Genomic DNA, 27980 nt, shown 5'->3' with positions numbered 1-27980 from the left:
AGGCTTGTGTGAGGACAGGCTTGTGAAATGTGTAAAGGTCCGTGTTTGGAACCATCGGTCCTACCGGTGCACTCGTGCTGCAGACCCTTGCCGTAGTATCCTTTCTCACAGATGCAGTCGTACTGTCCCGTGTGCGTTCCACACTTGCAGCTGGCCATCAGGTCGCAGCAATCCCTGCCGGCGTCGCACAGGGAGGAGCAGCGCGACATATCCTCCTGGATGTAGCTGCCTGTGGGGAGGTCTGAGGGAGGGAGACAGAAATGATTCAAGTGTCCGGTTGTTAATAGTGAAGAGTCTGGATGGATTTACCGACCTGCACAAGGCATGAGTGAAGGAAACAAAAGGGAAGCTCCAGAAGCTCTCACTCAGAAATATCTGGCTACTTAGTCAGCCACATTTATAATTCAGGATTTAATTAAATCAATTCAAATGTAAAACCCTTTATTTCCTTGTGTGTTCTGGGGAAGCGCCCCCTCTTTTTTAAAGATTCAAGTATGGGGGCTCCAAGGAAAAAGTTTGGGAACCACTTTCATCAAAATAATTTTATTGAACTGGGAATAAATAAATATTGTTTTACCATCATGATAGGGTAAAAAAAATGGCCCCCTTTTTCAACGTGTTTACATAAACTGTGTATTATTGCAGCGTATGAGTACAGTATGTCAGCGAGAGTGTCTTAATTAAATGCAGGTTTTTCACTTTTTGCTGGAGGAAGTGGAGAATAAGTGAATGAAAATACACAATGCCTGTAAACCAGATTTGTACAACTGGCTGAAGCAAATGGGCCATATGTTCCAAAACGCAGTAGTCACTTACAAAAGCCCGTTAATCAAGGCTGGGACAAAAGAATCGGGGCTGCAGCAAGGAATTGAAGTTGAAGGCCAAGATGGGCTTTTCACTGAAGTTTTTGGTCCTTCCCTTTATGTGCTTCTTACTGATAGAGCAGGAAGGAAGACAGCGACGTCTCTGCGGGATTTCTGCGATTTGATCCATGGCAAGCGAGATCAGCTCAACATGTGGTTCTGTATTTGAAAACCCTGAGAGTATCCTTTGAGACAGAGGGGCCGGAGGCTGAGTTGATAGCACCGCGTGTGTTGGCTTTAACTCTCACGGCCTGATCCCCCCCCCCCCCCACCCCCAGCTGTCTGGGACTTCAGACACTGTGTGCATGATTTATAGCGTTCTAGACACTCTGCGCTGTACTCAACGGTGATATTTTATGGTTATGTTTTTTAAGTTTTAAAAAGCCATGACTGAGCCGTCTTTCGCCCCAAATTGATGGAAGTCCCCCTTAAGTGTGGGAAAAAAAAGGACTTACTCTTTTGTATCTGTATGGAAGTGAGGCCGAACAACTGCTGGCAGGACTTAACAGAAGAGAGCGTGTGAAATTCATTCTGTCAGATTGTATTTGAAATATTGCGCGCTTCCTTTTAAGTAAACATTGGATTTAAAAAAAGGGTCAAAACCTTCACTTAAGAGATATTACCACAGGTCAAATGTTGATGATGGGAGAACTGAAGCTTCAAAGGGATAGTGGGGGACTTCAAGTTTAATCTATCAAAACAAAAGGAGCTAGTAAAAAGACATTTCCGTACCTTCGTGGAGTGCCCGACGGGCCAGCGCTTCAAACTCGGCAAAGTTGTGCACAAAGTAGCAGTGCTGCTCTTTGGGCTGAGAGGCCATGTCATGAAGCTCCCTGATGTTTCCCTGCCAGATGCCCAGCGTGAAGATCTCGACGCCGCGCTCCCTCAGAGCTGCCGCCACCGGCCGAGGGTCTCCGCCATTAGAGTAGCCGTCGGTGATTAGGAAGATGACCTTGGAGGCGTTAGAGCGAGAGTGACGAAGGATTTGCTGTAGAGGAGAAAATACACACTAGTTTAGTGAATAAATAACTGACTGAATTTTTTATTTTAAGCGTAATTGGTCGCAAATTTTATCTTCTGACTCTCTGCAAGACAATTTGGCAAATTTTTCAGTATGTTGAATCGATTTGTATTACTCAGAGTAAAGCCAGAAAACATTCAAACAGAAGAGACTGAAAAGTGTACTTTGCAAATGCTGATGATCCAAATCCACACATCCTACTTCTCAGCCTGCCAGCACGCTACCAACATAGCTCGCTGGCTAAATTGAATAACTAAGCACGTCAGAAACAACCACTTAAAGCAGCCCTCAATTCTAGGGTTCCTCAAAACCCTCCATCAGCAACGCAGGCAACAAGGGCACGGTGGGGGGAGGAGGGACAAGGAGAAAGCTCCACAATTGTAATTATTCCTCTTGCAGACTATGCAGCTGCCTGCCAGTGGTTTCAAACCACCAGAGAACACTGGGCAACGCAGACCGACCTGCTGTGTCCGCCTGAGACGTCGGCTACAGCTCCCAAACTAACTTTAGCCGCCGTTTACAATCCACCACAAAATTAGACCGGACATTAAAGTCTCAGAAACATATCTTTATTTTCTCTAGAGTTCAGAAGAAGAAGAAAAAAAACCACCCCAACAGGAACATCTGCTAGTTTTGTTGTCGAGGCCAACCGAACAGTGTACAGTACTGGGTCTGTGTTAAGGGTGTTTTAAATTAGGTCAAAAGGTTATGAGGCTAGTGAACATTGGGGGAAAGAACCTGGAGCAAGAAGTGGAGAGAAAACAAAAGAATAGAGCAAAAGAAGCCAAGATGAGGTCAGATGGACAGATATCCAGTAACACACTAAAAGCCATACAGGTCCAGTGATGTTTCATAAAGAATCAGAGCATGGGACGATGTGTTTTATGATGACCTTTCTGGATTCTGGGCCCAAATAAGATGCAATATCTACACACGACAGATTGTAAAACACAAGAGGTGAGGAAAGAGAGGAGACGCGCAAAGGGTGTGACCATCGAGGGAGGGAGACGAGAGCAGGAGAGAGAGAATGCTCGGCTCTTTATTGTCTAATTGGCTGAACTTCAAGCGGCTCTGGCAGAAGCGGCGTAATTACAGAGCCGGTGGAGCGAGGGAAAGAGAGGATGGAGGGACAGAATGGAGGAAAAGGAGAGCCTGGTTTCTCTGATCCTCAAAGCTCCGAGTTCCCAGCCCTGGGGAGCTTCGCTGTGGACGCTCCAAGCAGTCAGTGCATCCAATCAGGCAGCCACAACATGAAGACGAGCCCCCCCCCCCCCCCCCATCAACAATGTCATATTTGTGTATAACTTTTATAACCGCAGTGAATGGCGTCCTCTTCTTTATGTGTTAATAACATTGCATGTGTGAGTGTTTCCGGGTGTTTTTAGGTCTTTTATTAGGCGTCTGCTCAAAGTGCTTTTGGGCCACGGTGGTTTCTGCGTTACCCATGAGTCAGTGGCTTCTGTTAGCAACCGCCGAGATGCCACCAATCGGAGCATACGCAGGCATGCCCACTAATGACACCCTCCCGAATGGCCTGTACATACTTTAGGTCAGAGTACTAACATAAAGGCGACCATAGCAGCCAGAGTGTGGGAAGGGGCTGCCCTTTAGTGTAACTCTGCGTGCACTCTGCATGCACCTTATTGGTAATTAAAACAATCAGGTTGCTAATATTGGCTGCAGGAAAATGCATGAGAAAAAATAAAACATTTAGAGTGATTTATGATGGAATCATTATAAATGTAATTAAGTTTAGGCTGCAAAACCAATTATCTGATCAAAAGTGTTTATTTAAAAAAAAAAACATGTGTGGGATGAGAGCAAATTAAGCCCTGAATCTGCCTTGTTGCTGCTAGCCAATCAGGGCACACATTGAGACAAGCATGAAGAAGTATGGTTTCCTAATGTGTGCTACATTTAATTCCAGGAAACCCTAAAGCAAACTTATTGACAATTACCGCAAAACCAAACAACAGAGATGAGGCTAAACGCAGTGTACAGAAATCAATGCTTACATTTCTCTGAGCACACCTTGACCAGCTGTTTGTCTCTTTCTCTACACCGTATTTTCCACGCATTTCTTCAATTACGCACTTGGCGGAACGTCTTTAAAGCAACCGTGTGTCCAAAAGAGGAGATGGTAAGCCGGCAGCAATGGGACAGTTAAAGCGCAAATGGTTTGGAACTGTTGATATCTGTCAGAGCAGCGGTGATAGCGCGGGGACCAACAGGCCTGGAAGGATTAGAAATGAGAGCAGGGAATCTCTCGCTGATCCAGAACGCCTTGAATTTTGGCAACAAGCAAAAAAGAGGGACTAAGAGACCAGCATTATGCAAAGTGACTCTTCATACAGTAGAGCTACAAACGAATGCAGCAGATACTTTCTTTCTCTTTCTCTATCTATCTTTGGAAGTCCAAAAATGTTCTGCTAGGATACACATGATCCTGTTTTTTTTTTTTATGGTGTCCTTGGGGGGAAAAAATGGGAAAGGTGATGAAGAATTTTGAAACATTTAGAAAGAAACAGATTTAATTATTTTACCAAATTAGAAGCAGAAACACATTTGAACTGGCTTCTAAAACAAATGCCGCATGTACCTGACTCATACTCGTATTTCCTCACCAATATAAATAAACAATAAAAATAAAACCTTCAGTCCACAAGAGATGAAAACTCCGGTTCCCTTTTTTTTTTCTGTCGTCTCCAAACAGATGTGTGTGTGATTAGAACTTCAAAAGAGGCACCTCGTTGCATTTGGCAGAAGGGAGTAGGAAACCTTTCCACACCTTCAGGGGCTAAAGATGGTGCCAAGGTACCCCAGCTGTTAATCAAAGGCTTATATATGCATGGCAGCTATTCTGAATGCTCAATGAGGAACTCCCCCCACAACTCCACCACATCGCCCATCAGCATCTCCTGTGACTTTGATCACAGCCCGAAACCCACCTGGCACCGAGTTAAGCTGCTGTTGTTGTTTTTAATCCACTTTGAGAAAAGAAGTATGAAAGTAAAGGTATGAGTCAATGTTAACAGTTTTTCTACACTTATCTACAACTTCCTTCTCTTTTCACAAGTTGATTTAATTGCACTATTTAAATGCTTTTAAACTTGATGTCAGATTTCTACAATTCTACAATTCACCTAGCAGACGCTTTTATCCAAAGAGACGTACATCAGAGAGTAAGAACAACACAAGCAAGGATCTAGAAAAAAAGGGAACAATGTCAGTAAGAGCAAACGATCAGCTTTGAGTCTGATTGGACACACAGGTGCTGACAGGAAGTGACCAGAGGCAAAGCACAACATTGACTGCAGTTCTTGAGAGCTCTAATCAGTATAGAAACCATCTTATAAGTCGTCGTTATCAAACAAAAACAATCGTCACAACCATCATCATCATCAATGATATGGAGACCATCATCATTAAGTTAGTAGGTATTCGTGAAAGAGCTGGGTCTTTAGCTTTTTCTTAAAGGTGCAGAGGGACTCTTCCTTCCACCACCGGGGGGCGACAGAGGAGAAGAGTCTAGTCAGCGTCTTAGGACCCTGTTGTGAAGGTTGGATCAGACGCCTTTCATTAGCAGAGCGTAGTGGGCGGGAGGGAGTGTAGACCTGGATGAGAGAGTTAAAGTAAGGAGGAGACGTTTTTGTTGCTGTTTTGTAAGCGAGCAGCAGAGTTTTAAATTTGATGCGAGCAGTAACTGGGAGCCAGTGTAAGGAGATGAACAGCGGAGTGACATGTGCTCTTTTAGGAAGGTTGAAGACCAGTCGTGCTGCTGCATTTTGTATCATCTGCAGAGGTTTGATAGTGCATGTAGGAAGACCTGTAGGAGTAGTCGATGCGTGATATCACAAGAGCCTGTACCGGGAGCTGTGTAGCGTGTTCTGACAGGTAAGGTCTGATCATCCTGATGTTGTACGGGGCAAATCGACATGACCAGGCAATCGAGGCTACTTGAACCCTTAAAAGTTAGCTGGTCATCAATCTCATCTCTGAACAAGCTGCTCGTTGCTCTCAGAGATTTGTCAGTTGTGATATGAAATGCAGTCTTCTATAAGGTTTTTATAATCCATCTGTAAAGAAATGCACTTCCTTAGAGTAGGACAGTAGTCGCATTATCCGTATATTCATGTTAGTCATATTATTTAATATTAATTAAGATGTAGTTTGATGCTATCGTCTAATGCTACCGTAACTGTCGACATGGTGGCCTGGTGTCCCATTGGATTTTCCAGATCTGACACTGGTAGTTTATAATTAAATTATTGACAGATTCCCTATTTATTTTTTTTTGATTTGCCAAACTTACACAGATACATGAGTGCAGCGTTTAAGCATCTAAACAAACACAAGTCTTTAGAGGGAAATTGGCTTCTGGGTGAAATGGTGATGAAACAGTCCAGATGCTTTTCATACACTTTTATTAAGCAACATATTTGTCTCATTTCTGTTTGATTAAATTCCATCTTGGTTTCCTACATGCAACTTACATTAAGTTCTGCTCATGTCCAGAGGACGCTGGTAATCCGAACGGAACAGTAAAAGATTAGGATCCCGGTTAAAACAGCTAACCATCTAAAAACGCTCACAGGCCATCAGCACTAGCCTTTACGAGACAGGATCTCAGATAAACACGCCTGTCTGTTATTCTCTTCAATGGTTTATCACATCCTGAAGATCTACCTTCCAAAGAAATCTTTAATTCGCAAGCCATTCCTCAGTGGATCTAAAAAAAAAAAAAAAAAATTGCAATCCAACTGCATCCGTTCGGGAAAAGCACTCTCCCTGTCTGTCGGAAGCGAGAGTGTTTATTATGACAGGCTATCTGCTCTTGGCCTGGGTGGTAAGAATAACAGCAATAACTCTGTAGGGGCCCAACAGAACAACAGGCACACAGAAACACACAGTCCCAGACACTAGACTCAACTCTTGGATATTGCGCAACATCTCAGGGACACATACTTTGGATATTTGAGATTAACTAGGTCACTTGAAAAGATCATTTGTTTCCTGCTTGAAATCAGTTATATGCCAAAATCTTTTGTCCCACAAATATGAATATGTGCCTCATGAGAGTAGCACAGCTTTTGTTACCTAATAAAAAGGCTCTGATTCAGATTATATAATTCTTTCAAAATTGCGGTTCAATCCAATTTTGAAGGCAAACAAATGCAGAGTTGTTTGGACTTGAGAGCACATGTAAGGCACATGTATCTTCTTGAACTGGTTTGCCTTCAAGCTTTGACTCAATTTGTTCCACACTTCTCACATACTGCCACATCATCTCTGCCTCGCTAACTTCACTTCACACAAACTTTCCATGCACTTACAGTATGTTGCTCACTGGGTAGCCTCGAGACGGACACAGTAAGAGCGAGGAGACCAGTTTCCACGAGGGCCACCCAGCATGCTAACGACTACGCTTACACGTTCCCGCCTGTGTTCTGCATATCATGTCTACTTCACCCTGAGCGGTTATTAAAGCTCTTTAAGTTTTTTTGAGATTCATGTCTTTCCTTTCTGCCAGTTAGTCACAGATCGTGACTGTGTGGTATGCAAATCAACTTGTAGGGACTTGAAAATTGCCTCAGATGCAGCAGACAGTCCATCTCATGAATGTCCTGTCATTTTTTTTTTTTTTTTTTTATTGGCAAAGTAGATTGTCGTGTTAAAGCAAGTTTCAAAAATCCCTGACTCTGGTGAATCGACTGCCAAAAACGTTGCCTTCAGATTAAAAGTTGAAAAACCCAACCTGTCGGCTTTTTTTATGTTTCAAAGAGAGATGTTGGCAATACAGTCCATTTTTTTGGCAGAATAATTAAGGTGAAGGCTTGTTTCCATCGTTTAAAAAAAAATTGGAGGTATGTTTTGTATTAGCAATTTGCTGATAACAAAAGTGTCCATTGTAAATTTCTTCTCCATCGCACCAACACAAGCCTGCTGTTGTCCAGCCGCAGTCACGTGTTGCAATTAAACCGAGACTCTGCAAAAATGTATGCAGGAGTCATAAACCAGACAGCTGTAAAACTACTGGATCTGATTCTGCAACCGATACTTGTAAGTTTCGCTTCCAAGTCATAAAATCTATGTCGTCATGTGTTGGGGAAGAAAAACATGGCTGTTTAAGTGTGGCATGTGGACACATCTGTCCAAGAACAATTTATTATACTGGATGTCAAGATTTGTTAAAGTCCAAAACTTTTAAGGGTTAATTGGTAGCTTTCATATCATGGGAGGGTTAGACTTTCTTTCTTCTATCTGGAGCATGAAGGAGTTTCAGAGAAGGACCTTAATGGACATATTGATTTATTTGCGACAGTTTGTGTTTGGTCTTAAAGTTGAATGCATCCATCAGCGCATACGTTTACTGATTATTTACATGTGTCGACTCTATGAAGAGCCTTTGTCCTGGCCTATGCAAGCGGCATACATTGTTCGTACATTTGTAAACTGATGTCACTTTGCAATCACACTATTGTGCTGAAGTTGAAGCTCAGTTTAAAATAGTAACTTTTATGTTCACTGTATAGCAGAAACATGCATGCACAGTATCCTTGTACAGACTGAGAGTGACCATCACCATTTAAGGTTTAGCCTCCGGTGGAAGCCAATATGCTATAGCAGGTAGCTGTGGCTGCAAAGAAGCACAGTTTCCTTTCAATGCTAACAAGCCAACCAGACAAATGAAAGCTGCTATGGTACTGTAGGCATTGTGGTAATGTGGTAACACCATGAGTCCACATCAGGTTATGGTGTAGGAATCACAGTTTTGGTGTAAATTAAGAGTATAAATCAAGCTTTTGACTAATCCTACATTCCCACAACATGTCCAATACAAGATAAATTGTGATGTTTAGGTGTCTGTACTGTAGAGAGAGAGTAGAACCTAAAATCAGAACATTTTAAAGGAGGATCCCTCATCAATCACTGTGTTTAAAGTGCAATTATTGTGCTTAAAGGAGAGGCTCCAAACCCACAAATGGTGTTTTTCAAGTTTCATAAAGACTACATGGATAATTGTTAACCTGTCTGGGGTAAAACTGGCAAAATTTTAGGGATGGAAAATTTTTCCTAGAACAGAGAGCCATTACAGGAAAGTGCTCCCAATTTGGCAACTACTGACGTACTTACCCCTACCTAATGATTTAAAAGTCTTCACTTAAGCCTGCCTGTGTAATGTGGATTTGTCGGCAGGCCCAAACTGAGCCCAGTTTGACAGAGGAGTGCAAAAAAAGGCATCCAAACTGTCGGAGAAGAGAGTGAGGACAGTCGTTTAATTGCCAGACACGGTAGGGTGGACGGCTGTGTGTGTTCGCCTGAAGGTTTCTGTCACAACACCATTCATCAAACTCAACAACTGAAACAGTAGCGACGAGAGGAGGAGGAAAGACTCGGGGAGAAAGAGAGAAAGCTGATTCCACAATGTAATGCCAAGGGGAAAGGCTATCTTGGCTGGCAAATGAGAAACTCATTCAATTATCCCCCCGCTGGTCTCAGGCGGAACGAAGTGCTGAGAGAAACACTTTAGGCACTGACCATGTTCCAATCGGACACAGCATTCTGGGTAATTGGACGGCGTGAGCCGGTTTGATTGAGTGGGGGGATGAATAACGGGAGCAGTTACGGGCCTGGGTGCCAGTTGGACGATTATGGGGTCAGCCTGGCTTGGCAATCTGCCTCATGTCATGTATCTTCCCTTTTTTTAATTTATCACTTTTAGTTTATATGGTTGCAGCATGTGTTTGACATTTAAAGTATTTAAGTGACGTAATTCAATTCGCTCTTCGTGATTGTAGACGGTATTCAACATGTATGTAAAGTGATGTAACAATTCTCATTAACCCTTTTCACACGTACGGAAATCTCCTGGAAAAACTCCGGAGATTTGTCTACCCGGAGGTTCTTTAGGCTATGTGTGAACGCAAACAGACGCATTTTTCGCGCGGACTTTACCCAGAGTTTCTCCGGCCAGACCCCTAGTATTTTATCCGCAGAAAATCCGAGTGAGCTGATGTCTGAACGCGGCCGAATATACTCCGGAGATTTTCAACTCGAGCCAATGAAAAGAGAATGACGTTTATATACAATGACCGGCTAAAGTGTCTGCACGCGACCACTACGATCTCCATGCACGTTAATAAACGTCTGCATTCTGTTTTCTGTTCGTCAGCATGTTGTTCTCCTCTCTTTTGTGGATGTTGTCATTCCATTGGATTACACATAGCATTGATATAAAGGCAAATATTCTCATTATAACGTTGTGTAGCGGACTCTGTTGCTTCGGCCGCTACGTTTTTTTTTTACGTCATGTCTTACCTCAGGAAATCCCCCGCCCCCCCTCCCCTCTGACAGGGAAAGTCTCCCGCTGTGAGGAGCATACGTGAACGACTAGATCGGGAGAATCTCCGGAGAAGTCCTCCTGTAAATATCTAGATATTATCCGGAGTGCAGATGTGAAAACGGCTAATATAATACTGAACTGTTCGGTACAGCATCCCCGGTTCAACACACACTTTTTCTTCAAATGGCGCTCTCAGCTCTTATTCAAACCTTTGCATCATCAATCTGCATTTTCCAGGATTATGTTATTTATTGGAATGTATTTGTGATAAAAGTATGCTGAACGCATGTAACTTGGTGAAATTGTGAATATGGGCCAAGAAAGAACCTGTTTGATATTGGACCAGATCTGAGAACGCTTCTTAATCAGAATACAAAATAACTACCTGGGACTGTGTGCACTAAATCTACCGACACTTTGACTCTGGCACTTTATGTAATTATATTTTAAGTGTGATGTGGTTGCTGCTAACATGAGTGCGTCCTTTACAGTATGTGCTTTTTTTTTTATGGGATTACAATGAACGTGCTCTTTGTATGGAATGCGCTTGTCTGTGCAAATGTTTTCAACACTGTGTCAAAGTGTGACCTTCTAACGCCTATGATCCAATCAGTGGCAGCGCTCTTAATTTCATTGTATCCTGTCATACAGTGACAATAAAGGCTTTCAATTCCACTCATGTAAAAGCACTTTACGCACAAATGTGTACAAAAGTCTTCTTGGTTATATTCAACATCTTTCAACAAAACCAATGTTTTTGAGAAAAAGCTGCCCAGTTTCACGGCTGTGTTTGTTGAAGTGTTGGAAATATATATATGGGGTTGTGCCTACAGTCTTCAAATATGGAGTATTTATCTGTCTTTTTAGCTTATAGGAGCAACCAGAGAGACAGAATGTAAAATATAATGACTTTAAGATTTAACCAGGAGTAGGCAGTGAGAGGTTTCTTGTTGAGTGTCTGTCTACTGAGGCTGCTGCTCAGCTTCAGTGAAACAAACCCTGATACCGACTTTTAGTTTTCTTACAGCTGGAAAACTGTCTGCCACTAAACTGTATTGTGGTTGAATTGATTTGATCTACAAGTGACGTAAAAAAAAAAATCAGATTTTAAAAGAATTAGGTTAAGGAATGGAGAGAATCCCACAAGTTATGTCATCTTAGTGAGAGTCATGAGATCATTACCTCAGCAGCCACAGCACCATCTCCAAGGCCGAGCTTTCATTTTGAAATAAACAAAGGCAACAGTGTGGTTGAGTTTGATGCTTTTTCTTGACTCCTGACTGGCGTGTTGAAAGTGCTTACACGCAGGGAATGATTTGGGGACTGTCGCTGGCTTTAAGCATCCGTGAAAATGTATCCCATGTTGTCCAGACTTAGCGCCGACCACACTGCGGAGACAGACTTTCCTTTGTTATGTTGACGGTTGTTGCTGTTTTCCCTCATGTTCCCCTCTTTCTGTCCTCTTATTTCTTCTCCTACAGAGGGGGAGGGGGGGGGGGGGGGGGGGTCTGTTTGTCTTGGCACAAGCTGTAGGTGGATATTTCCTCTAATAGCGCAGGGAATCGGAGAGACATCTATGTTTGTAGTACAGTTTCACGAAGGGTTTTCAATTTATTGATTCTCCTGTTTGTTCTGGACTTGTCCCTTAATGGGGAGGAATCACAAGCTAGGGGATAATTCAAAGGAGATCACATAATATTGCTTAACATTGTATGCAGACTCTGCCCGAGTTGCCATGGATTTCTACAAAGATCCTCACAGTAAATCAAAGAAATGTGGAACTAAAGACACTGTTGCACTCACTTGTTCTCCAAGAAAACAAAAATACACATACAAATATGCTGTTGCTTGGAAACGCCTGCTTTTATTGTTTGGATAACCTGAATTGAAACTATTTGTGCTTGAATGGTATTGTGTTCTCCTCTGGACATTTCTTTGGATGGTCTGCATCTATTTCTTGGGGACGGGTTTCTTGCTGAATATCAAACATGACGGGATGAGGTTAAAGTGCGCTAGTATTTGTCTCTATATATTTGGCTGACTACCTTGAACAGGCTCTCATTCTGAGGCTGGAAACATGACTAATACCTGCAGAATCGACAGTCTTGCACAACAAGACCCGAAGAATGTGAATAAAATCGCATAAAAAGCAAACAAACAAAACAGGAAGTTGGCATGTTTGTGGGTTTACATACATATACCAATTACCTTCTTCTAGTCATTCACACAAACGGAGACAAACACATACACTCAGTCACCAAAGAAAACAAGCAAATGGAATCTGGCGCTCCCAAACAGAAACCGCAACATGGCAAGTGGTTTACTAATAGACCTACATGCCTTAGTCCATAAAAAAAGCTGTTATTTAGTTGGCCACTGCTGGCTCTTGGAAATACTTTTGGTTTTCCGAGGTGCCAATGTACGAGACTTTTGGTCAATCTTAATCTCAAGATGCCAAGGTAAATACGAACGCTGACAAATTTGAGCGATTTGTGTCTTCCATTGCAAAGCTGTGGTCTACAACTTGCTTTGTGAACACAAGAGCATTTAAAACATTTTTGCATTTGTAGCAAAAAATTGAAAGTTGACGGTTTTGCATCGTCATCTTTTAATATTAGAGGCAAATGGAAACGCCAGCGTGGTAAAAATAACAGGACTGTTTTAGCTTAATATTTACTCTCAGTACCAGTTTAGTCCAATAAAGAACAGGTTTATTGTTTAGCTGTGGAACGGCTGGCTTAGCACAAATATAATCACAAGTGAAAACAAATTAGGTTTGAAAGTTAAAACTTGACTTTTAAAGCAATTGAATCCATCTTGTAGCTTTTGCTCACCTCTAATCGACACACATATAGTAATGCAGCAAGTTCTTTTAAAATATATTTGAAGCATCAAAAGCTCTAAAACTGCAACTAAATGGACTTTTTGTGAAGGAAGTTTTGTCAACTGCTGCTTCCAAGCTTGAATGTCAAGTTTTAAACTTTGTTTTTAAGTTAATAGTTATTAGAACAACTAAAACTGCTCGTTATTGTTATTACATGAGCATATCATTATCAACTGAATGACTCAGTCTGCTGTAGAGGGATCATGTCAACTTTAAAATGATAAAATAATGTCAAGATCAAAATTAGCAACAAGAAACTTGCATCATTTGATCCTCGGAAGAAGTCTTCCAAGACACAGTACTCTGGTGGAAACACGTTTCCAGTGAGATCACAGAAACCAGTTTTTAATGACATTCATAACTGATCGTGGAGTTTCATGGCAGGCCACTAAAGCTGCTGACAGTCACTTCCTGTCCTTGCTGACGCCCCCCTCACCTTTGACCCTGACGACAGAGAATGATTCTTCAAAGCCCTTCCCCACTCTTTTCTGAATCACATATTTCCCGTCCGTACCTCTCCACCTCAACACCTCACCCCCTACAGCTTTCATTTATCGCCTTCTCAAACTCACGCACACACACACTGACACACACACACACACACACACACACACACACACACACGTGTTCGGCTGGTGTCAGCAGCACCTATCAATCTCTGAGTAGTATTTTAAGTACGGAGGAAATCTGTGTTCGTGTGTGTGTTTGTGTGAATACACACCGAGTGGAAAGAACAGAGTGTGAGGAGTGTTGGCTTGATGTGTGTAGGAAAGTGTGCTTATAGCCACATGTGTAGTTTGACCACAGAGAGCAAAGCTGGAGACACTTTAGTTTTGCATCAAACAGTTAAAGACGGCATACCAATGATTTTCACTTGAATAAATGTCAGCTCATTATGTTTTGACAAATTGGTTTACACCATCACAGACTGAGCGTCAACATTACCAAGAGAAATGAAGATAAATGGTAAGCATACGAGAATAGGCAGCAGGGTTATAATGCATTAGATCACTGACAGTAGATGAAACTTAAAAAATGCAAAATAATAAAAAGTTGGAGACGCACATCGTGAGGTGAGCCACCAACAGGAAGATCATCTCGATCACTTCTTGAAGTCAGCTCGAAGCAATTTTTGTTAATGTCACACAAAACTGAATTGTCAAGATGATGCATTTCCCTATTTTACAAAACTGATAGAAAGTTTCATGCTCGGGGAAGTAATGCACCACCTGTTAACAGCTGATCACCAATGAATAAGGAAGCGAAAAAGTCTGCTAAATTAGGTTTAGGCTCACTTAATCTGCACAGTGCACATAGCAGGATGGATGTATTTGCAAGTGTTTGTGCTGTTACGATTTTCCCAACAGAGGCTGAATTAGTTAAATCCTCCTTTATGAGCTAGCAGCAGCTCCTAGAGACTCCTCTTTTTAGTAGATCAGATTTTTTATGACAGAACCAGGACTTGCACATTTCTCCTCTCTGCGGCAATTAAAATGAAATCCTCATCTCAGGGGGACAGTATAGTGTTGGGGTAATGCACAAAAAATGACAGTGAGGAGCCTGCATATAGGGCCGGAGTGGAAAGGTCTAAGATTACAGATGTGTGCGTTATGGGGGTTTACGGACATCTGTGTTTTACACAGCTGGGAGGTGTAAAGACTGACCTCTGAAGGCACCTGAGTGCTGAGCTCAATCCAAATCCCAATTTGTCTAAAAGGAGTGAAAAAAGGTGCAGTGGATAATTATGACTGAAGAGTAGCAAGTAGCAAGAGACTCATTTCTGTCAGGACTGGGTTGAAAGATGAAGTGGAGCGTGGTCATTTCCTCTCTGGTGAATTATCCGACTCCTAATGCAAGAAATCTGGAGAAACCTTGAGAGAAAGACATTCCTTAAGGAACGAGACATTGGTGTGAAACATGTAAAATATGCACCACTTCCATTTCTTCTCTCAAGTTCCAACAATACAATGCAGCGCTAATCCCACATCCTTATGTACAGTTATCAAGCGGATTCTGATCAATTAGAATCCACAACCGCAGTTCAACAGTCATTTCCTCTGAGAGTCTGGTTGAATGATTGTCCCGGGGGTTGGGTTGTGGTGCAATAAAAGTGAAAAAATCTGGGTGTGTTTCGATCTTCAGGCATACATCACTGTGGTTCTTTGGTTGGATGCAGAAAATGGCTCTAAGAACATGTACACAAGTATCATGTCTTGAGTTTTTCAAGGTCTGCACGGGACCGGTCCTTTGAGTGTCCCCAAGGTCAGAAAGAAGACGTTTGGTGAACAGGTTTTTTCATTGTGGCACAGTCTACCTTTGGCATTGGAAAAGCACATTGGGTGGAGCTATTTAAAGCAAAGCTAAAGACCAACTTGTTTAATGTTGCGTTGAAGTCTTCAGTCGTTTGCACAATTCTCTGATGTCCTGTCAAAGAGTTAAACGCACAGTACATAGATCCGGCCACCAGGGGGCTATCAATCAAAACATTAACAAAAGATGACGTCGAGGCTGGCGGGGAATTAAGAGAGTTCTCTGTTCGTTTTCATTGGGGGTGGGGGGAGTAGCAGAGAGAACTGCAATTGTCTAAATCTGAGAAAGGTGTAAAAAGTGAAAGTGAAATTTGCAAAACATTGCATTAATGGACATAACCGTGCACAGGATGTACGCAATAATGTCTTGGCAACGAAAAAGTTGGGTCAAGGCTTTACCTATTGGTATCAGAATCTGTATTGAGAGAAACCAAAGGGATCATTTAGGAACACATGCACGACAGTAACACATGTTAAAATGATCTGAACTCTGTTTAAATTCCAAACGGGACTCGCTGGTTTGGGCCGTAACAAAGCCCAGTTTTTTTATTCACACCAGCTTTAGCTTCAGGCCAAAATGAGACACCGTCAGCAGCATCCAAAGCGGCACATACTGCAAACACCGACGTCTGCTTAAAAACACGGCTGCGTACCCTCGTGGGAGGAAAAAATAAGGTGGAGGAAGAAGCGGAGACAAAACGGAAAGACATGAAATAGACAGATGGAGGGATCACCTGGCCCTGAGGAAAAACAGAGACACTGGAATGCAGACTGTTTGATTCAAACTGTGATCGGAAAGATGCCTAACTCAGCAGCTTTTAAAGAGGCCAAGTGCTTTATCAGCAGAAAGAGCAGTAATTTACAACCTTTCGGCACAGTCTAGGATAACGGAACAAACACTGATATGGAAACTATTTCACATATGGATGCAAACAAGCAAGCCTATTCCTGTCAATCTGTTTTGGCAGCTTTTGGCTCCGTTTGCTGGTCTCAAAAAGGTTGTTTTTTTTTGCACCTCAGCTAAATGCATTTTATCAAACATGCAAAGATTAAATTGGTCAAAATGAGGTGTTATTGTGTGAAACCACATCACGCCAGTTTGCTATCCTCCAAACAAATCAACTCCTGGACATTTGTTGGCAGGGACATGGATTAGAAACTTGGGTTTCCCTACATTTGTTTTGGACTCGTTGGGGTTTCCTGAAGTGGAAAGACTGCTGATCTCCTAAAAAAAGATCTAAAGAGGATGAGGAAGGATATAAAAAGACGTTACATGGCCAAGTCTGTGTCTCCAGTTGTGAATACAGATGGGAGCAGGATGCTTGGAGAGTTGTTGGAGGGAAACAGTGACCTCTGAGTGGTCTACAAAAAAGAAAAAGAAAAGAAAAGCCTCTACTCAGTCATATTGAAGGGTTTTTGTTTCAGATGAGATATCCAGAGTTTGGAAAGTCTATTACAAAACAATTTGGGACAAAGGGATTGAAACATATTGTGGAGCTATTTAGAGCATTTTCCGAGCTGAGGCTGTTGGTTGACAAAAGGTCCATTAACAGACAGCATAATCTGCAATTTTTAATTACTTTTTAATTACTTTTCTACAAAATAAGCTGCATCTGTCGGGGAAGATGAGACAAACTGCTATTTGAAGGAGAACTTTCTTAACATTTTTTATTTTGCATGTATTTGGACCATGTTTAGCTTCCAATGCATAAGACAGCTTTGGCATGACCGCTGAACCCAGCTGACCTCTAAGGCCACATATCTCTGCCGTACCTTGCTGTCTGTCAACACTTCCTGTTACAAGTCTGTGACAGTCAGAATTCAAAGGGTTCTCAGTCATCATTCAGCTTTCACAGAACAGACGGATCAGCTGAGACTCATCTGTTTATACAAACAATCGAGTTTGTAGTCTGCTTTAAAACAAATGTCGATTATGTTTCCTTCTGCTTGCAGCTTGAGGTCAGTTGCATCAGGCCAGCTTGCATGCTAAGTTGTGTGTGTGTGTGTGTGTGTGTGTGTGTGTGAGACGTCTGCGTAAGTGTGAGCTAGTCAATAAGGAGGCCTCGGGGTCCTTCCAAACGTCCAGAGGTCGGAAAGTAGGCCCCTGTTTCTGGAAAATATTCGGTATCCATTTCAGGCGGGAGGGCAGGGGTGAGCAGAGTGTGACGAGAGAAGGAACCATTAAGTAACAAAGGAAAATACTGTCAGTACAATTAGACACAGTGAGCCAGAGTTTCACCACATTAGGACGGGCTGCATGCACTTTGACGTCATAGATGATTAAATATGCAAGTGTGTTAGTATGAATTTTCATTAATTCATTCATTTTGGTAATTTTGTGCGGAGATATTATTTTAAATCTGTCCACTATTTTAGGGTGATTCTTCTTTTAGGTAGGTCTGTGTAGCTGTAATACATACAGTGTGTGTTAGACACCTATCTGAGCAGCAGACGGTTATTTGGAGAGGAGCCAAGTGTGTGTTGTGAGCTGAAAAGGAAAATGTGACTTTGTGAGGTTGAAGAAATGTACATGTCTGACAGTTTCAAGTACAGGCACTGTCTTCTTTCTAGCCTAATAGAAAGGAGTTTGTAGGCTGTGCATGCTAACAGAATATAAGCAAGACGGTTAACAATGAAAGCCATTTGTGTTCTGTTGATGTTGTCTGACCTTGGCCGAATAAACTAAACTAAACTATTCCACGGTCTGTGTCACGTTTTCATCGTTGAACATTTACAGGAGAAACACCTTCACCTAACAAAAGGGTTTCTCTTTTGTCCGTACTACAGCGCACCTCGTACTACCCATTACCCGACACGCTGTGAGCACGCCAGCTTCCATTCATAGTTTTAGCAAGAAATCTGGACTATGGAAATGTTTGAAAAATGTTTTAGCGTTTTTTTTTTTTTGCATGAGCAGTCAAACTGCTACAGTTTCCTCTTCTCTCCAAGGAGACGTCTTAATGAAGTTAATACTGACAAAACGCTCCACAAAGCCTCAGTGCAGCACGCTTGAGTTTGATGGACAGACACGAGTTATGAAAGAGGAGAAAGGAGAATATTTGTCAGCACGAAGAGGCCCAGAGGAGCAGCACCGGAGACTGAGGCGTTTGTTCCTCTTACACCCAAAACACACACAGTCATGTTGAGTCTATTGTCTCAATCACCATGACAAGGTCTGAAAAGCTCTCCGACTACACCCTAAGCACCGGCGCCAGGTGAGCGTCCAGTTAAGTGTGTGTGATGGTGTGTGTGTGTGTGTGTGTGTGGACTCGTAGACACACAATATCAGATTATTTGGATTAAAAAGGTTGTTCCGGTTACATTCTGATTTGAAGCCATGAGAGCGGAGCTTGTTACAGCCACTGTTCAAGTCATATTAAGAGATCTGCTTACAAGATTTTAAATCCATCATCATCTATGTATATAAAACCAAATGAAAACCCGTGGAGCCTCAGGAGGAACCTGCTTTCCAACACCAATACACCATGTAATAAAGTCAAATCCTTAATAAGTACAGTCATCTAGAAAACTATGTGTTTAAGAAAAGAGCTTAGGAAGAAACAGAAATACAAGAAGCACTTAAGGTTTTGTAAACCAGAGCGAAAACTACTGCAATCCTCATTTCCAGCTGCTTTTGGTCTCACTCAGTGGTTTCTAACCTGGGGGTCGAGATTCCTCCAGTCACTCTCGGAATAAATCTGCATGATGATTATTAAGATACTTTGGGGAAGGAACATATCCCGTGACACATTATTATTTTTTCTGCTCTGACTTTTCTCTTTCATGCTAAACTAAAGATTTCTTTGGACACCTTCAGGCCTGGTTGTGCTGTCGACTGTGTTACCACGTAATAACTTAATAATCTTAATAAAAGCAGCTTTCTGCGCAGACAGCCAGTGTGTTTTTGGGGACTGAGATCTGTGTACGTTGCACCAGCAAGTGGGTTATTTCCTCTTCGGTGACAAACTTCGGTGGCTCTTGATTTGCTCTACATTTGATTATTTGGGGGGATACAGCTTTCCCCATAAATAACTCTTTAGATAGATGAGTTGCCATATACAACGACTCAGAAATGTTGCAAATGTTACAAACGCTGCTGTCTGGCCTCCGTCTTTATCAGGGCCGTTCTGGCTGGTAGGTGAGTCTGCCCAATCCTCCTGTCTCGGAGACCTTCTGATACTGCGGAGGGGGCAGAAGCAGACGGACTGAGGGGGAGGAAATGATTAAGGGTGAGATGCTGGGAAGTGGCAGTATAGCGCAGACAGGAAACAGAGACTTTTCTTATCTGCTTATCACGACTGGGCTCAGCCTACCGGGACGGGATCAAAGATGTGCACCTTGCTTTCATTTGTTGCGGTGCATTTCTTCACTACAGTTGTGTTTCAGTGAATATTAGTCGTCCTCCCTTTTTCTTTTCGTGCAGCAGTCTTTAACTTGCTTCTATTTTAAGGGGAGAACAGAACGGAGAAGGGAGCTCCAGCTTACCCTCCACGACATTCCTCTACGGTGTAACTCCCAATGTTGTTAAAAATGAGAGCTCAGCTAGAACTTAGTTTTGGTAAGAATCCAGTACAACAGTGATGGCTTGTTTAAAACCTGCCCTGTGACTCAGCCAACAGAATGAAAAACACTTCAGCAAGTAAATATGAAAAGAACCCTAAAAAATGACCTTCTGTAGACATGACTTTCCAGCATTAAGTGACGGAAAGTTTTTCATTTTCAGCCTTAATTTAACTATTGTACTTCTCATTACTGGTTAAAAACTCAGACAACAGCATCCCGTGTACATGTGAGTGTGTGTGATAATGCACTTCACACAGAAAGTATGTACAGTACATGATCTCTGTCTGTCCACAGACCAACTTCCACACGCCTCATTTAATCTAACAGGCGATGTTTTGAAAAACAATGCAGCATATTTTGGCGGAATTGCGTCAAAGCGGAGGACAGTGACATTCCCCTGCCTGACACTGCACTGGGGGAGGTCTGCAGCTCAGGAGGAGAGAGTGATGACAGGCAACAAAAAAAAAAAAAAAAAAAATGGGACGAATGGAAGAAACTGAATTGACCAGAGGAATGAGACAGAGGCCTCAGAAAACCTCAACACATGATCCACTTATTGTGGTTTGGAAAAAACTCAATAGGGAAAGTCTGCATCGACAATATGATTGTGATTGACGAGTGTTCTCCTCTGAAACATAAGCTTGGACTGTTTGTACACTTAACTTGATAAATTAGGACTCTTAATCAAGTTTGCTTATTGGGAAAACACCTGCTGGTCCAACAAGATTTCAGTCCTAGAAACACACTGGTTGTCTTAGCAGAAAGCTTCTTTCATGAAGTGGCTACGGTCAGCAAACTTGACCCAGATACAGGCAGACCCTATAACCGACAATCAGGTATAAACATTACCCTGTGCAAGAGCCGCATTCTTTCTATCAATTCCTCAACAACTTTTTTTCCCCCTCATTCTTCAATCTCTCTCCCCCCCCCCCCCCCCCCCCCCCCCCCCCCTACTCTCGTCATCACGCTGCCCATTTGTCTGTTTCTTATGCAACCTTAAAGACAGAGTGACACCGTGATGCCGCACAGTCAAGTTTAGTGCTTCTCTGATAAAGTGGGGCCGGCCTGCAGAGAGCAACAGGGGTTATTGTCTGGCAACACAGAGGCGAATCTTCACGATGAAGTCTGGTGAGATGAAGAAAAAAAAAAAAAACGGATGGGGGGATTTTTAGCTGGCTATAACACATGCAGACGTTTCTCTCCCTGTACTCGTAACAAAGGCCAACTATAATAAATTCAACAATGGAAAAAGCCATAATTCTTGGAACAACAAGATTACTAGTAAACCAACAGAATCAAATCAAAGGATTTGAGCCACAGTGCCTCGAAGACATTTTGGTCATGTAAAAGTCAAATGCATGGAAAATAAATCAAATGTGAGTTAAAGAGAGCAGGAAAATGGATCAACTTTTTTCAGGGCAGTCACAGTTAGGCGAGAGAGAGAGAGAAAAGAAATATGATTCAGGGCGACCTCCGTCTGAGGTACAGCAGAGATGTTATTCCTCAAGGGGTCTGAAAGGGTTTACTGAGTAGTCGGTAGTCTGTAAAGTCCTGGAAAACGACTGTGGCTCGAGTGACGTCACCATTTAAAAGGTTATCAAGTGTGGGTGATTTTGAGGAAAGACAGCAGTCTGCACTCTTAATATGATCATGGTGTTTGACATTAACCATCGCTGCAGGATTACAGTAAGACAGAATGATGAACTGGCTTTTATCAGTGATGACAAGATAAAGAGGACCCGCATCACATATTTACAATACAATAGTATAATCTATCTTTTTTTTCTACTTATTGCATGCAAAAGGCAGAAATGTGTCTTTAACTTGAAGGATATATTATTATATATATATATTAGTTTATTAGCAGCTGTTAGTCTTTATAAGCTTTGGAGAATTTATTCATATCTGAAGTGGTTTTTGAAAAATTCTAGGAAGCTGTGTCTGCCAGTTTTAGGTACTTTCAGAGAACCCAAAGTACCTCACTCCTGCAAATTTGTCCGGTTATGCCAGATCACAAAAGTTTGCTACATTAGAACATCTGTCAAGCTACTCCAATGTCAATCATCAATCACATTTAGTGCATACAAGTGGAAAAAATGATAGGACTCCAAGAACAAGGTGAAAATAAAGCTCTGGCGGCAGAGTGAAACCTGAATTTCTCAGCAGGATTGATTGATTTTCTTCTTCAGCACATACAAGAACAGGGTTTTATAGGTTTAAATTCCTATCACATAGAAGTCTTTGTCCTCATTTGTGTGTAAAGCTAAAAAAGCTGCTTTCCTTTTGGTCTGACAACACCTAAAGAGAGAGCCTCACAATTGAAATGTGACTCATTTGGCTATTCACTCGCCGCACGGATATAAACGCTGCAGAGGTGAAAAGAGAGACAGCCGGGCAGACAGACAGACAGCAGAGAAGCAGACAGAGATGAAGAGTGCTGGAGGACAGCCCTGTCTCTACATGCACGGCTGGTGGAAAAATGTCTCTCTTAATGGATCCCAGCTTTCTGCAGCACTTACAACAGCCAAGAGCAGCCAAGGGAATAAAATATCGCATTATTATTATTGTTATTACACCGCAATTATCAATTACCCTCCCTCTCTCTCTCTCTCTCTCTCTCTCTCTCTCTCTCTCTCTAACTTTCCCTGTCTCTATTTCACATGTTCACAGTCGCACACACCAAACAGGCATCTCCAACACTCTTTTTCCCCCCAGAAGCATTAGATGGATACACCGTTGCACGTGTTCGGGCACAGGCGTTAATTCGCTAATTACAAGCACGCACACACATGCTGCAAATTTCCAATTCATCCCTCACTTACACTTTCCTACAGGTCAGTGGGTGCGTGATGACAGGAGGATATGTGCCTTGTAGATCAGTGTTAACTGACCCCTCCTTCATACAGCTAATGGAAAGAGACCACAAATTCCATTTTTCTCTTTCCAGTAAGATTCAGACAGAGGATAAAAAAAAAAAAAAACAGAAATCAGGCGATAAATCACATTCAGGGGCTGTTTTTTAATATTTTAACATTACTCCCTTGATCATGTGTCTAACCAGCCAACGTCAGACTGAATCCATCAGGTGTCGGGCTGGTTTCTGGACAACCGGTACACGGTCTGAGTCTGTTAGGCTCATCTATCTTTCCAAAAGATCTCAGCTGTGTGTAGGCTGCACGTAGCTTTCCCATTACTCATACACGGCTCGAGTCTGACTCTCACCATGCAGATGCCACACTGGAAAGGAAATACAGGAGTGTTTGTTGGCTAAGATTAGTGAATTGCATTTTAACCTTAATTTTAATCAGACAATGAGTCAATAACAATGTTTCAGAGCCAACTTCAGGGCCCTAAAAGGAGTGCACCCTGCGTCTTTTTCGAAAGCCAACTTTGGCTGCTTCAGACGACTACATCACTTGATAAATCACCCAAAACATTTAGAGTGTTTGTGAATGACGATAAGCCACTAAAGTTCCCCCAGGAAGCCTTTTCTCTGTATTGTTGGAGTCTTTAGCAGCTGGGACGCAGCCAGCGGCCTCCTTATCAGCACTTAAAAGAGGAGGGCGAGCTGAAAACCTGTCCTCAGGGCCAAGCTTTCAGCGCTAAGCCTGAGGATATGGTCCAAAGGCTGTTAGCTTAAAACAGGGATAGATTGAAGGGTAAACCTGCCAAAACTCAACTAACCCACTCTTTTATCTATAAAAGTAGGCTGATGTGATTTATGTTGAGACGCACGTTCATGGACAGTTAGCACTGTGACGTCAAAGTGAGATAGATATATCAATATATTACATTTAAACCTGCAGCCAAACTCATTTCTAAGACCATATTTACACCAATTACGAAGTAGAAATGCACAGATTAAGCTGCTGATCAACTAACGACACTATTTGTGTCATCATACTGGGTAGGAATTGATTCGATTTTCGTCGGTTTGAAGTCAATTCATTTATAAATATGTATAAATACATCTCTAGTCTCTCTGAAAATTAAAATACAAAATAGGCTCCTACACCCCCGCTTTGAAAAAAGACATCACTTCTGTCCCCTAAAAATCTTCGGCCAAACAGTTAGCGCCCTCTGCTGGTTAAAAAAAAAAAAAGAGTATCGCAATATTTTTCTCACCGATTAAAATTTTTAAAATGTGTGTGTTTTTTTTTAATGGTATTGAGATGCATTTTTACATCCCAGATAAATCAGTCTTGGTTGGCGGTTAACCCGTTTCAATGTCAGCGCCAGTATCACATTCTGCAACAACATGGATTTTTGCCATACCGTCATCACCGGTTAAAACACAGCTGTTTGATTGTGTTGCACACATGAGGAAACATCGATTACTCAACCTATCCTGTCATTTCATAAAAAGGTTGAAGTAGCATTAAATAGTTATTGAGACTGACAACAGCTCAGGTTAAGTCCTGCGCTCTTCTGCATGTGCATGTGTTCTGAAACTCAAGAGCAGAGCCAGCGTCTCACACGGTCACTGACCAAAGAGCACCGCCGCCTCCTCCTTGCGCCACAGCGGGTGTCAGTGTTGTCCAGCAGTCAGGTAAAATTGTATTCTCCCCTCTCAAAGTTTCAGCAAATAGCGGCAACATTAAGCGGGCGTGCTCACGTCTCTTACTGCCTGTCTGAGACTCAAACATTGACTATGTGCATGAATGGATTTGCATTGCCATTAAAGCGTGTCTACCTGCTTAAAGATCTGTTTAAACTGATGTCTAAAGACTAATACTGCCAACAGTGTCTTTGTCTCCCTTCATCGACCACACCACCGACATAAAGGAGTTGATGTTGGGGTTACCCAGCAACAAACTTAGCTATTCATACAACCATCATGTGTTACATCCCGTGATCCAGACAGAGAACATTTCTGACTCTAGTGCACCCAATCCAAACATCAGCATTTTGTACAGTTTTCTGTTTATTCCTTCAGCTGTGTTGATGCAACAACAACCGGCAGACTGAAAATTCCCAGAAGCTAAGCGTACAAACAGGCTGCAGTTTTTCAAACGCACCTGAATCCTGTACTATCCAAACTAACACTCGGGACCGAGAGCCCCTCTGAGGCCTGAGCCGAGGCGGTGTGTTTACACAGGACCGGTCTCTATACCACCAACACGGCTCCAACAGCTGGGCTGTTTGGACTTGACGGATGAACTGTGCCATATGTCCTCAGTGTGTGTGTGTGTGTGTGTGTGTGTGTGTGTGTGTGTGTGTGTGTGTGTGTGTGTGTGCTGCTGGGTGTCAGGCTGCACAAATCAAACAAACCATAAACAAGCTAACATGCTGACCTCCTGTAATCCCACAAACCACCCCGAATACCTGCCTCCCAAACAAATTCACACATACAATCCAAAAGGCTTCTGTTTGAAAACACTACGGTTACACACACATGGGAGGAGCATGGAGAAAACCCAATCGGAAACACAAGGCGAGCTTCATCTTAACACACACTGCCCACAGTCCACAGACCAACTAGAAAGTCTCCACTTGACGTGTGTGTCTCGCTACACACCTACTGTTACCTACTGTGTGTGTGTGTGTGTCTGTGCTTGTGCATACGTGTGCTCGCTCTTGACGGTATTTTTATCACTGGAAACTCCTCGACAATTAGCCCGGCAAGCGGCTTCCCCTCACTATCTGCTGGTGTGTAATTTAGAGGAAGCAGTAGCAGCGGCGGCGGCGGCAGCAGCAGCAAGGGCCACGCAGGGCATCATTACCATCAGCCTTACTAAGCTGCAATCACTCCCTGCACACACACAGCAGGATGCAGACTAACTGACTGACTCACACTTACAACAAAGGTTTCCAAAAAAGCAAGCGCAGAAAGAAAAAGAGACAGAAGAGCTATTTTGGAAAAAAGAAGATGAGATTAAATACAAATGTTGATTTATGTCTGACTCACCGCTGCTCTCTGGAAGGCTCCTTTCGTGTAGGTGCCGCCTCCTCTGTAGTTGATGGCAGGGATCTCCCGGTTGAACAGGGAACACTTGTGCTGGTCGGGTTTGGGCGCCGAGATGTGGTCCACCCTCGTCACCACATGGGTCTTGGAAGAAAAGGTGACCAGCGCGACGCGCGTGTTCTCCGGCGCGACGGGGAAGTCGGACAGCATCTTGCTCACAAACCGCAGCTCCCTCAGGAAGTTGTTGGCCCCCACACTGGACGACTCGTCCACCAGGAAGACCATGTCCAAGCAGGAGCTCTTTTCTCGCAGCTCGCGGACGTTCCTCTTGAACTCCTGGCCGAGGCGCTCCACTTTGCTCTCCGCGCTCTCCGACAGGTTGCCGGCTGCTGATGAGGAGGTGGTGGCTAGAGGTGACATCTGCCTGGTCCGACGGGGCTTCTGCTTGGGTTGGGATTGCTGGGCAGGCGAGGCTGAGATCCATACATCCAGGAGGCACAGCGCCAAAAGGCAAGTAGTCCATGATGGTTTTAAACAGAACCTTAAAGAAAACATGGTGACAGTCAGCACAGCACCTGCGCTTCACGGGACTTTGCAGAAAAAAATTGGACAATGTGGATCCTCTTTTCAGAAAAATGTAACTGTGTCCTACGCCTGCGTCTGCTTCCAGGATGGGAGACAGCAACAGTTTAGTTCAGAGTTTCTCAAAAGCATTGCTGGATGAAGACGAGGATTCTTCTCTTTTCGGTCAAAATGTGCCTCTGTCGCTCTGAAGTGGAAGAAAACTCCAATCGCCGCCTGGAAAAATGTTTAGTCTGCCTTCCTTTTTCTACAAAAACATTTCAGTGCATCTGGCTTTTCTCTTTCTTTTTGTACAGCGTGTCTGTGTAAGTGTATTGTTTAAAATCTCACATTAATCTAAATGCCCTTTCTCTTCTTCTTTTTTTCTTTTCTTCCTGCCTCTTCTGTCCGTTAGTAACTCTTCTAGTGCATCAGATCCAAATAAAATCCCAAGCCTCTTCAGTCCTCTTCAGTCCCAGTGTGCTGCCCCTGTGTGACGCTCCTGCCTGCCTGCACCGTCGGCCAAGCTCTGAATGCTTGTTCCCCTCTTATCCCCAAATCATTTAAAAAAAAAAAAAACACACAGAGGAGGAGGAGGAGGAGGAGAAGGGGGAGGAGGAGGGAGGGAAAAAAGTTGAGAGACAGAGAGAGGCTGAGGGGAAAAAAGGGGGCAGTCCGGTCTCGGGGACGTGAAGTCATTTTTTTTTTCCCCCTCTTCATCTCTCCACCTCTTTTTCTCTCACCTCCCCCCTCTCCTCCTCCTATCTTGTTCAGTGTCTCTACCCCCCCCCCGCCCCCCCTCCCCTCTCCTTCCTCCCTGTATCTGTGCGTCTCTCCTGTCAGATGTCAGTGAAGCGCCTTGCCTGTCAACTTGTCAACATTCCCAAAGAAAACACAAACAACAGGCGGTGTGATTGACTCCATATGTCCACATGTGCACAAACACAGCATGCATGTAAGGTGCCGTCAGGGTGAATTAAAGGTGGGATAAAGGGAGGAGAGGGCAGAAGAGATCAATCAGACGAGACATGACTTAAGACATAAATCAAAAGTTTGGAGTGACTGACATGTCAATCTTTCTTTCGCAGTGAGGAAGCAGTTGAGAGCATGCTTTGCCAAATCATCACTCTTTTTTTTTTGGAGCTATCATTTCCTCTCCCTCCTCCCCTCTCTTTTTTCTCAGCGTGTATCTTATTCAAGTTATAAAAAAAAATAAAAAAAAGAGGAGGGAAGATCGTCCCTACTCACTTTTGTCTATTTCCTCCTGCACCACGGGGGAATGGCACACACTCGTTCACAGCCTGGTCTTTCTGAGACTCTTACAGCCTCTCCCTCTTTCTCCTTCTCGCTCCGCTGTCGTGTTTTCCTTCGCTGATTTTTATCTGTAACCAAAACAAAGGCAGCCGGTGTTACAGAGGCACACTGCGCCTGTTGAGACCAGAGGCCGCAGATTTACAGCAGAGAGCTGGCTGCACAAGGAGCAGCAGAAAAGAAGAAGGAAAAGAAAAAAGCAACGCACACAAAAACATT

The 27980-nt window shown here is 43.0% G+C and overlaps 1 protein-coding gene across 1 annotated transcript in view; it reads right to left on the bottom strand.

Moving 5' to 3' along the window:
* Positions 1–26965, bottom strand: part of svep1 (sushi, von Willebrand factor type A, EGF and pentraxin domain containing 1) — an 86540-nt gene extending 59575 nt beyond the window's left edge. The window contains exons 1-3 of the mRNA XM_061031582.1: positions 25893–26965; positions 1596–1851; positions 65–241 (exon numbers count right to left, since the gene is read on the bottom strand). Coding sequence (XP_060887565.1) covers positions 65–241; positions 1596–1851; positions 25893–26444 — 985 coding nt within the window. The 5' untranslated portion in view covers positions 26445–26965. The remainder of the gene's footprint in view (positions 1–64; positions 242–1595; positions 1852–25892) is intronic.
* Positions 26966–27980: the final 1015 nt, after the last annotated feature.

Source organism: Labrus mixtus, chromosome 23 (genome assembly GCF_963584025.1).
Source record: "Labrus mixtus chromosome 23, fLabMix1.1, whole genome shotgun sequence".
Lineage (NCBI taxonomy): Eukaryota > Metazoa > Chordata > Actinopteri > Labriformes > Labridae > Labrus > Labrus mixtus.
This window is presented reverse-complemented; position numbering and strand designations above follow the sequence as displayed.